General features: G+C 33.7%; 1 protein-coding gene across 1 annotated transcript in view; it reads left to right on the top strand.

Annotated features, from left to right (window-relative positions):
• Nucleotides 1-12,503, top strand: part of LOC149069454 (ubiquitin carboxyl-terminal hydrolase isozyme L3-like) — a 115,385-nt gene that overhangs the window by 22,968 nt on the left and 79,914 nt on the right. Inside the window, exons 5-7 of the mRNA XM_089249450.1 lie at nucleotides 5,115-5,162; nucleotides 8,983-9,052; nucleotides 9,383-9,441. Of these exons, the coding sequence (XP_089105576.1) occupies nucleotides 5,115-5,162; nucleotides 8,983-9,052; nucleotides 9,383-9,441 (177 nt within the window). The remainder of the gene's footprint in view (nucleotides 1-5,114; nucleotides 5,163-8,982; nucleotides 9,053-9,382; nucleotides 9,442-12,503) is intronic.

Raw genomic sequence — 12,503 nt, 5'->3', positions numbered from 1 at the left:
CTTTTCATGTGTTTTCCATATTTTCAAAGAATTAAAGCTTAATTCCAATTTTTTTTGTCTTTTTTCTGTATTGCGCATTGATACGCATGTACTATCCATTGTATGCCAATACATGGCTGTCTCGCACGGTTTTCTTCACTTTTTTGCTTGCTCCCCTAATTGTTTTGAGCAGTGTATATACATAAAAACGAATGTATGTCTGTTTGTCCTTTATGCATTACTACACCCTTCATCCGATCGCCATGAAACTTTGGGAAGTTGTTGAGTACACTCCCGCAAAGGTTTCTGGCATAGTCTTTTTGCCTTTCCTTGAATTTCCTTTCTTCTGAAATCGCAGCAACACACGACGGGTAAGCTAGTTTTTTAATGAACTAGAATGAAACATAAAAAATTAAAAAACAATACATTAATAGTGGTAGATATTAACAAACTTACATAACAAAACTTCAAAATAACTTGATATGATGACAATAAATAGATTTGTACCCCTTCATAATAGCAATACAAGAGAAATTAATGAATCTAAAACATGTTTACATCATGTTTTTACAGAACACAAACACTACAAAAAAATTTCTGGTATACAAAACTCAAATAACAGACCATTATCCAGTAATAGGATTCATAAATCTTTTACAAAAGGAACCGGAAGGACAAAATAATCAAAACAAATATTTAAAATATATAAATTTTAATAAATTTGAAGATTTTATTGTAAATATAAATTTGGTTGGTGTCCTAGAGGAAAGATGTTTAGAAAATAAATATACAAACGATTTTTGGCTATTATAACATCAAATTCTAATTTTTGGACAAAACAAGTTAGAAAGAAACCCCAAAAAAAGCAAAAACAATTAGATCACTAAGGAAATAGTAAATCGAATAAATTACAAATAAAAATTGTAATGAAAAGATTAAAACACCCAAATATTGTTTCATACGAATTAGAGTACAAGAAATATAATAAAGATCTGAAAATGTATATAAACAAATAAAACAGGCGCACATTAGGAATACATTTAGGCTATGTGGAAATAACAAGAAACAGCAATGAAAATTTATAAATAACAATGTTCTAAATGAAAATGTAAAGCACAATACACTTCCAATATCTGACAGCAATAAACACCAAGCAAAAAAATTCAATGAGGACTTTATAACAAGAAACATAGAAGAAATAAAATTGTGTACAGACCATAATTGTGAGGAGGAGCAAACAATAACTCTACCAACTTGATGTATTTTTTCAAAATTAATGATAATGAGATCATAACAAAATTAAAGATTAACAAAGCAAGTGGATGCGATCAAATAACCCCTAAGATGTTGAAAGTAATTGCCCATTATTGCATAGTTATAATATGATTAACTCATCTATACTAAATGGATTCTTTTATAGCGAGTTGAAATATGCCATTGTACATCCCATTTATACGGGATAGGCAAAATGATATAAAACAGGAGAGACATAACTTATTGAACTCAGGCCTATATCAATTCCCATTTTTTCAAAAGTAATAGAAAAGTTTATGAAAAAACAGCTTGTAAGTTTCTTAAATTATCAGAACTATCTAGTACCTAACCAATATTTGTTTTAAAAAAGTAAAAATACAGAAATGGCCATTTTAGAACTATGTAATTATTTGAACACTGAGTGTAACTATAATAAATATTCAATAATTTTTTTCTGGATTTAAAAAGAGCTTTTGACTATGTGAATCTAATGGTACTTAGAGAGAAATTGTCATTAGCTGGTATAAGAGGTAATACATTAAACTGGTTTAAAACATTACTTTAATAGGAAACAAGCAGTAAAAAAAAAAAAAAGAGTATCCCATGGATCGGTTCTTGGGCCGATTTTGTTTCTTGTTTATAGATAAATGACATATTCAAACTGAATATAAATGGAAAATTAATTCCTTTCACAGACGACACAATACTGTATGTTGAAGATGCCAAAATTACAAATTTAATGAAAAAGTCGAAGGGGACCTATACAAAATCAACACCTGGCTTAAGAGAAATAAACTTAAACTAACTATAACAAAAATCAAAATACATATGCTTAAAAACAAGAAATATAAATAATTTAACTAACATAAAAATCAAAATCCATGATCACTGTCCATGCCAATATATTTCACGATGTAACTGCCATGAAATTGAAAGAGTTCATGAATGCAACTACCTAGGAATAATAATACAAGATGACCTGAAGTGGAACTCCAATGTGAAAAAATAATAAAGAAATAAAGAACATATGCCACAATTTTATGTAGGTTAAAAAACACAATCGACAATAACTTTGTAAAAGATGTATTTTATGCTTGGATATACAACATATGGAATCACTGCTTGGAAAGTTGCTTATCAAATAAATATACGGAAACTAGATAATATTTACAATAAAATAAGATCCAGAATAACAAGCACCACAGCAAACAATTATGCAACAGACAATGTCACTAACTAACTATAAGGCAAAACTATATTTATAGACTAATAAAATTTTCATTCTTAAACAATAAATGGCTAGAAACGAAACAAAATAGTACTTCATCTAGATTAAATAACATATATCAAGTGCTGAAAACAAATAAAACGCTATTCCAAAAGTGTTATAGATATACTGCCCCAAAAATAATGAACCAATGCCATATAACTAAATAATAACATAAGATCCAATCACAAGATATTTATATTCTCGATAAACACTAGTCTAGAATCCATACTAAAGCAATAATAGATCATAAACACAAAATAAATCATTCTGAAAAAAAATAAGTTCAAAAATATGACCATTCCGGCTAATCAATAAAAAATACAAACCATGTGACCATACATGAATTTGGTGTATGCCAGCCGAGTAATTTTTTTATGTTTGTATTTACATATTGTTCCAGATAATTTTTCACAAGTCCTTGAAATAAGCAGAGGATGGAAACACTTTACAGGACGTTACAAATTTATCCACATAACAATTTTTGCATGCATTTACAGGTAGATATACGCTAACCAAATCAGAGTTCTCTTCTCGAACATAAAATCCAACAACTCTTCCCCTCTCTTGTGATCGCTTCAATATTTATGGGTACTGTCGAATCTTCGAGAAAAACGAATATTCCAGAAAACTTTGTTTTACTGTTTCCAAGTAGGCGGCACCACCGGACGGGCAGAAAATCACTTCCAGAAAAATCTGGATGTTTTGCACCATACCTTTGTATTTTTTGTTTGGCAACAGGACATTGGCAAGTTTGAGGGGATCTGTACCATATATTGTAGCATATATGTTTTATTTGTTCAACTAAAAATATATACAATTTTATAAAATATTTAATGCTAAACAATTAGCACATTAATAAGACTGTTGCGTAATGCAATTAACTCTTTAATCTGATTTATATTGACCCACTGGAAGGACTTGTCCCTAGGGGTCGCAGAATGTCTGTGTCATCATAATGTCATTTTTTGTGGGGTTTTTTTTTTCTGTGTTTCTCGGTTGTTTTGATTGTATATTTTGTGTTGTGCTCAGTCCAATAAATGAATAAATAAAGTTAATCCGTTGACAAGATGACTATTTCATCGTGCAAGGTTTTGAGCTCCGTCCACAGTTTACTGGCTTGATCTTGGTAGATTTCCAGCTGATGCCATGGGAGATCATCGCTGTTGAGCTTCGGCTTGATGATGTTGCTAAGTCTCATGATCTTGCTTTCACCAAATTTCGTTTCTTTACCCAAGATTCCATCTGAAGACCATTGTCGCTGGTTGCGTTTTTCTTCAAGTTTCTGCACCATAAATGTTCATGACCTTGTGGCAGGATTTTTGGGATGAGTTCAAGGTAACTAAAACTGCATATTCCGCTGAGTTAAACATAGATAATTAAAGGGACAATTCAAGATACAATTAACAAACTATGACTTTTATTAAGCCATAAGCGGGAAACGACTTGCAAGCCGCATGCTGTCAGTTTCATCGCTGTGAATGATACTGAGTTACGCGTGCAGCCATCCAATGTGATGCCAACGGTATGCTGCTGCCATCTAGTGGCCTCAACACATAAAGAGAGGCATAATTCTTAACTACTTATGCAGTCAAGGGGAAAAAAATACAGTAACTCTCGTTATATTGCCTATGTCTGTTGGCAAAGAAACTGATACAACCAACAATTTTATCAGCGTTTTAATTTTGGTGAAACTTTTTACAATATATTTCAGGTATTTCACATTATTAGAAAATAGAATGCGTGAAATAACTGAAAGCGCAATGAATGAGTGTATTGTATTATTTGTATTATTTACAAGTAAAAGTTGGTTGAGCTAAAAGTTATATTAACCAGTCAAGTGGTTACGACGGCGTTTGCCGTCGCTGCCATACGTAATGCTGGTGCCTACGACGGCATTTGCCGACGCGCAGACTTTCTTCAGTCTTTTTCACCAGTCAAGGTGTTAAGACGGCATTTGCCGTCGCTGATATACGTAATGGTGTTGCCTACGACGGCATTTGCCGACACACAGACTTTTTGGTCTTTTTCACATAGAAATGACGAAATAATTTGTCATACATGTGCTGCCATCTCTGTACAGCCATCCTTCTACTTTATTATCTCATCACTAGATGGAGTTGACAATTATATTTCAAGGTCTGAGATTATTATTACTATTATCTTTGTCATGCTTTGCAAAGCTGCATCCCCATCGTTTTTGTTTCAATTTCCAACTCCCTTGCGAAGATGCATCTGTTTTATTACTCATATATCTTTTAGCAAAGGTTCAACTAGTATGGTTCCACATAAATCCATCAACAACATTTCTTTTAGTCACAGGACATTATGACCGCCCCCTCCCCACTTTTGGGGTGTCATTATGTCTCGACACATTCAAGCTATAAAAAAATATTTTAATATTTCAAACTTCCAAGAAAAGGGAAAAAGCGCGCGCATCTGCAAAAAAAAGTGGGCACTGCGGGTAACGCTCTGAGAAATTAATTGGACAGTTGACTGGTTAAATTGATGTTTGTTTAATGTTTAATTGGTGTGTTAGATGTTAATAACTTTTATATTTTGCACTATTCATGAATGTGTGTGTTTTCTACTACTAATACATCTTTGTATTCAGGATATAGGATCAGCTCATGATGACATAGCACAACAGGGACAAACAGAAGTGAGTGTATTTATTATCTAAACATAGAAATAAAGCTAATATTGGGCGATATAGTTTTGGTCTCATTAGGTTATATAACTAATTGACCTCCTGATTGTGTGTACATAAAGCATGCTAACCCTTTAATTGGAAGGGAATTCGAATCCAGATTTTGAATTTTGAGGGGGGTTATACAATGAATTATTGACCTGTATAAGACTGAACTTCAAGGGACTGAAATTATCTTCCGTTTTAGACAGGTTTTCGTTTTATAAAAGTGCAGCTAAAAATAAGTATACAGGGTGATTCAGAAAAGATGGGAAAAACTTTAAGAGGTGAGAGTCGACACCGATACAAACCAACTGTCATTAAATAATGCATGGTCTAACACGGAACGCAAACGCTGTAGCACTTTCGAAACGGCTGCTCTGCAAACGTTAAAACAGCATTCCTGTTGAAATTTATCGGGAGAAATAGAACACCATGCACATGCAAATGTAGCGTGGGGAAGAAGCACAAACTGTATGCAAATTTGCGTCACAGCAAATGTCTGCTTTTTGAGTATTGTTCTAAAGTGCCTTTTATTTATTGACTGTGACGCAGCTTTGCATATGGCTTCTTCTTCCCCAGTTTACATTTGCATGCATGGTGTTCTATCTCTCCCGATAAATTTCAACAGGAATGCCGTTTTAATACTTGCGGAGTGTCTGTTTCAAAATGTGCTAGCGCATTTGCATTTCGTGTTAGACCATGCAGTCCTTGATGGCAATTGTTTGTGTTGGTGTGTACTATCACCTTTTAAAGTTTTTCCCATCGTTTCTGAATTGCCTTGTATGCAGTGATTTATTTCTGTCACTTTGCAAAACTTAAATTTTGTAATATCACCTTAATTCTGCTATTACACTATAAATGTTTGGAAAAATATCTTTTTGAAAAATGCAACCAATAAGCGTACTGGTTGCATCCGAGTGAATGTAATCAGTAGGCTCATTGGTTGTTTTCTTTTCAAGTTTTGTAAAATATTTTTTGTCAAACTTTTATAGTGCAACTTGGCTTAACTACTATAAACCAGTGAGTATTAGACAGGCATATTATTTTGAATTTTTTTATGTTTGTTGTTTCAAATTAATATGCATTAAAATTGCATATTTTATTCGCTGATTTTTAAAATTCAATATAAAATGTCCTCCTGTGTAGCAATAGAATGAACTTTTATCAAAAGGGAAAAATTTTTAATATTTGAAATGAAAAAATTATGTCAAATTGCATATCCCTTTTTTAAAAATCATCACAATGAGATCAACAAGCAATATCGTTTGTGAAAGAAAGATCTACATCTCTAACGCTTGAATTTTACTTTTCTTTAGCCTTATCACCAAGGTTTGTGTTTGAATCCAAGTGTTGCTTGTGCTACTGGCGGCCATCTCTACCCTGAATGAATCGCTAAAGAAACAAGATATCCCTAAAATTGTGAATAATAATTCAGTCTCTCACCCCTTATTCCACACCTAAACTAGTTTAAAATGGAAATTATCACCTTTTTCCTAAGAAACGAGTACCTTCTAACAAAAGTCATTTTGATCATAAACAAAATTCTCTAAACAGGCTTTCAATATATCTGCTTCAGAAAAAATGGTAAGCGTTCATCGTTTTTCCGATAAGTAAAAGAGTTCCCTAACAAAAGGGAAATCAGTACAACTTAATTTTTTCCCATTCAAAACAAAAAAAAACTTGCTCTTGGCCAAAAATTTCTTCCTTTCCAGCACGTTTTTTATCTGAAAATAGACTAAATATGCCTTCCGTTTTTCCGCGTTAAGCAGTTTCCATCTTAAAGAGGTTTCCCATAATGGAAAAAAAACCATTCATTATCCACTGGACTATTACTTTGTTCTATTCAAGACAAGTTTCCGTCTCATACAGTGTCCGTCTTGGACAGGTTTCACTGTATTAAGCAAATAGGGTTACCTGGAATGTTTACATAAAAAAATAATGAAATAAAAATTCTATTGTCAATATTTAAATAAATAAATATATATAGGATGTTGCACTTCAAGGAATTCTAAGGAATTCCACTGTCATGTTTATGATTTTTGTAGATTTGAATACTATGAAAATGTCATTTATTGTTTGCCAACTTACTTTTCTATCATTGTTGAAGAATGCACAGCAATATGTTTCCTCCACACATGGTATTCCCCACCAAAATAAAAGGGTCAAAAATAATTTTTGTTTAGCTTGTCAAAAAATAGGAGATTCGTACCTTTGAACCATTCTGCTGGTAATTATAGAAACTTATGATCAGATCACAAGTAAAAATCTATTGTTTAGGAGTTACTTAGAGTATTAGTTAGTATTTTAGCTTTTACAAGACCAGACATTTTGTAAAATTTATCCCTCAATGGTTCTTTTGATTGATTATTGATTCTTTTCAATTTACCTTATTATTTGTTAGGTTTGTCTTATTTTTTTTTAATTACCAAACTTTTTTTTTCACTGCAAAAGAAAAACAAGAAAAACCACAATTTCTGCTCAAGAGTGAAAAGAGTGAATTGTTAAACACCCTCCGCCCCCTCCAAATTGACCTTTGGGGGGGGGGGGGCGCAAGGAATTTCTTTCAGAAAAATTCAGTTTTACCAACTTTCAAAAAGCATTTAAATTGAACAAAAAAATAATGAATTTTCCTGAGTGCTCAGGCTGGAGCCTCTCAACTCGACTTTTGTGGAGGTCATGGTTTTGTTATTCCAATAGTGAAAATTTGTGATTACTTCATAATTCATTAATTTCATAATTTATCCATCTATGAGAAAAATAGTTGCACACGAATGGTAATAAAAGGTCCATTCTACCATACAGCTGGATTACAATCAAAGATGAGTTGTAAAAAACTTGCCACATCATAGATTCTTGTCTAACTTGGTAAGTATTGCCCCACATCCTGAAGCAGTGGCCTCCTAAACTGAAATCTGGCGGGCCCCCAAATCAGACTATTTCCTGGGGCCCCTCTAGTGGATTTATAGCATGAAAACAAAAAAGAACCGTTAATTATCTTGGGGGGGGGGGCGGATCATAGTCAGGTTTACCCTTGTGGGGGTTATGATTATTGGTTTTACCGTAGAAATGAGTTTTTTTCCTGATGTAGGAAAATGTACTGTATATCATTTCGAAAAAAACCAGGGACCATTGATGACAAGCATTCACTCGGATGCTTACCAGCAGCTCTTTTTCCTCTGAGTATAGACTGTAAAGACATACAGATTCAGTTATTGTTAATGTGTTCAGGGTAAACAGCCTGAAAAACCATCTCGCGCTAATTAGCTAGTGCCAGATATTTTTTGGATGTGCAAGCTTTTCATCAATTGATAGATTCCCCAGGGAGGAGGAGAGAATGGTACCTTTTACTGTTGGTAGTGTGTAAAAGAAGCAAAAAAATCACTCAAATTAATAGCAATTTAAAATTCTTTTTTTTTTACACAAACTTAAAGGTGCTTTTGGTGCAATGTAGGAGCTATTTTTAAATGTTGATTGGTGTTGCTGAGCAATACTGGGAAAATGGTTGGTATTGCTCCAGCAACGCGAGCGTATATGTTCCGGCATCCCTGGTTGAATTAAAATGGAACAACTTAATATTTTCAAACTAAGATTTTTGTTTATTCATTGATTTATATTTCATTTGTAGTCACAGAATTTATGGATATGTTCAGATTAAAAAAATTATAAAAGTTGTGTGTATATGTAGGGATTATGTAATGCAAAGCATATTAGTGAATGTACAGTAAGCTTTGAAATGATATTTTTTTTTTATAAATTCATTATCTTTTTCATTGCTTTCTTTATATTTCAGGCAAGTGATGAAGATGTGGATCTGCATTTCATTGCTCTGGTCTGTGTGGATAACAAGTTGTATGAATTAGGTGAATAATATTCTTATTAATTTTGTCTTTCTCATGAGTTTATTGAATAGGGTGTAGGCTATATTTATGACAACTATGTGAGAGAAACGGGGAATGTTAATAAAAGTCTCCAACTTCAGATTTATAATTTAATATTGAGTACTTATTAGGGTAAACTTAGTTTGCAATAAAAAGTGGATAAATTTTGTCATCAAAAATGACAATAAAAGCACACTATAATGAAAAAATGAAATATGTTTTCTTTAGTATTAATAATGACATTGTTGGGGGTTGAAAAAATAACATTTTGATATTTATAAGCAGTTTCTTGCAAATGATTTTTCTTTTCAGATGGTAGAAAGTCTGGTCCATTGTTTCATGGTACCACTTCTGAAAGTTCTTTTGTCAAGGTAGGAATTCCTTTTCACTTTGAAACTCGGTAAAATAGTTATATACAGTGAATTACACTTAATATTAGGTAGGAGGGATATTAGGTAGGGAGGATTTCTTGCCAGAAATTTATCATTTGGAAAAAGGATACAGGGAAAAAAGCAAGAAATATCTTTTGAGAAATAATTCCCATTGTCTATATATATAAAATTGATTTTCTGTGTGTGTGTGTGTATATGTTCTCTATACAAATCTACAATTTTAGATCGATCGTCGCCAAATTTTGCATATATACCAAATGGGACTCGACTTGAATGATAGGCTACTTTAAAAGTTTGTCAGAGCAGGGCAAATGCCCCAAATGGGCAAAAAACTGTCGGGCAACAATGGTTTCTCGGCCTCAACAATCACTTTCCGAACATTTACTTTGGTTATCATGGTTCCTTAGCAATGCGTTTCAGACGTGTATATGCCTTTACAATGGTTTGTCGCTTCTTTAACGCTGCCAGTGTATATGTATAACAGTCTATGCCTTTATAATGGTGTGCCACTTTTTTCAATAGTCGTCAGAATCATCATCAGCATCACTTTGAAGGTCAGGCAAAGGATGATCCTCATAGATATCAGTGTTAAAATTGTAGATTTTACTGCATAAATGTGGAAATTTTTACTGGGAGTTTCCTGCCACATCAATAATTTTAAAAATTGTATTGAATTCTCGATTTTTGAAATATTGAGTTCGCTTAGAGATATACGAAGCCCAGGAGATTAAATATGAATTAATTAGCCGGACCTACTTTTGAGTTGGATATATTCATGCAATAACATTGATTTCAACTTTTTATTTATCTGTTCTCAAGCATGAAAATTATTGTCCCCGTATAGCATTTTTGAAAGCTGAAACTGGCAGATAGATAACTTGAAGTTCGGGGGGGGGGGGGGGGGGTCAAAATACTGAGCGACCCTTAAAAAAAGGGGGGAAAACATATATATATATATATATATATTCATTTCCCCCCCCCCCTCCTCCAGGCTTACGTCCCTGTTGCTGACCATATTCCAGTTCAATAAGAATTCCATTCCAACCACAATGTTCAATTACAACTATTTTGTGCCAACGAAGGGGCCCGGGTTCGATTCCCAGAAGAGGCAGAAAGGAATTTATAGCTCCCGAATGGTGTGGTAGTAAGATGCTTGTCTACCACAGTGAAGGTTGTCGTCAGATTCCAGGTTCGAACCGGTAAAAGAACATAGATATTTTTGTAATGAGCTTGAAGCGATTACAGATAGATGTCATTTCCATTTCAATCCTAACTCGTAAATGGCAGTAAATTGCTTACAGTGATGTGGCCGAAGTTGGTGTGTGGTGAAGTAGGCCAACAAGAGCAACTTGTATCATAATCCTTCCTCGCTGATGCATAGTGGAAGCAGTATCAAAAGTGGCTGTATGTGTGATTTTTTCAAAACTCATTATTTTTTATTTCACCTTAGAATCTAATAAGATCGTATTGTTTCAGTTTTTTGTTATCCAAGGTAGTTACGATTTATTAGTTCGGATGATCAAGGTCTCATTGTGGTATGAAATATTTCGTTGATGATCTTCAAAAAAACATCGCCTATATGCAGGGCCAGAAATATGGGGGGGGGGGGAAGCACAAAGTGGGCGACTTTCTTTCAAACCGAGCACAACTCAGGCCTATTGCCATCTATAGGCCATTTACTTCCTAGCGAGTTGTGCCGGAAGTGTAAGTCTGTTTACCTTACCTGAGAGTGTATCTAGTAGTGTTGTCTGATTTTTCAGTGATGCCATCTATATTTCAGAAGTGAAGTATAACGATTGAATTACATTTATAGGTCTGTTGCTCTCTGTAGCGAGACTTTTTAAAAGGGTTATCGGAAAGCCAGGGCCGTCATTTCAACATTTTACAGGGAGGGGGGGGGGCAAACATTTTCCAGGGGGGACAAAGCACATGCACTCAATGTATGTATATATACAGGGTGATTATAAAAAAACTATCCGACATATGGGCCCCATCATACCATTCACAGAAACTGAATGAAATTTTGGCATAAGGTATTTTGAGGTATGCGCTCAAGAATGATATGGAAGAAAACAGTGTCACTCTAACAGTTACGGTTACAGTGAGAAAATTTCGAAAATATCAAATGGCAACACCAAGTTTTTTGATGCTACTAGTAGATAACGTCAAAGTACTTTATTATCGATTTATTCAGAAAACTGACAAATTAAAAGATTCAATCGCTTCTTTTTCTTCTTCAGAAAGTCACGTCAACACGCTTTTCCTTTAACTCTCGAATTTTTCTCTGATCATTTTCATTTATTTATTTCTATTATTTTCTGCTATTTTGTTAACATTATAAATAACAGATTAAAGCAAATTTTATGACCATTACGCGAAAACTATAAAATTCTCTGTGATTGAAAAACCCTAACCATTTACCAAAATGATGTCAGTAGTTTGAAGCCTCAACCACTAAATGCAATCTTGAGCGACAATATCTTTAAAATGTAAGTGCTTCAACGCATTTAGGGTCAGGAAAATTGACATAATTTTCAAAATACGTATATTAGATAATGTAGAATGATTCTCGACCATTTTTAGTTTATCTGGTCAGCTTGATTCCTGAGGGGATTAGAAATGATGGGGCAATGCAGCTTTGAGATTCAGTTTTTCTTTGGTGAGAGACAAAACATTGCTTATATAAAATGCATAACCAGGTTCTTCACTAAATTTTGCATATGGAGTTTATTTTGCTGAAGAAGAGCTGGAATCGTATCATTTCGGATGTGCAGGGTGATTATAAAAAAACTATCCCGACATATGGGTCCCTAACTATCATACCATTCACAGAAACTGAATGAAATTTTGGCATAAGGTATTTTGATGTATGCGCTCAAGAATGATATGGAAAACAAGTGTCACTCTAACAGTTACGGTTACAGTGAGAAAATTTCGAAAATATCAAATGGCAACACCAAGTTTTTTGTATTGGAATGTGATCTCCATTGTCAAAAACCCTAAATAGCGTTTCGGACGGCACCTGTAGCATGAAAATCACC

The sequence above is a fragment of the Pholcus phalangioides genome, unplaced genomic scaffold, assembly GCF_987345545.1.
Source record: "Pholcus phalangioides strain wild (caught in Gottingen) unplaced genomic scaffold, Ppha-v1.0 ptg000022l_1, whole genome shotgun sequence".
In the NCBI taxonomy this organism is placed as follows: Eukaryota; Metazoa; Arthropoda; class Arachnida; order Araneae; family Pholcidae; genus Pholcus; species Pholcus phalangioides.
Note: the sequence above shows the minus strand (reverse complement) of the source record. Positions and strands in the feature narration are given on the sequence as shown.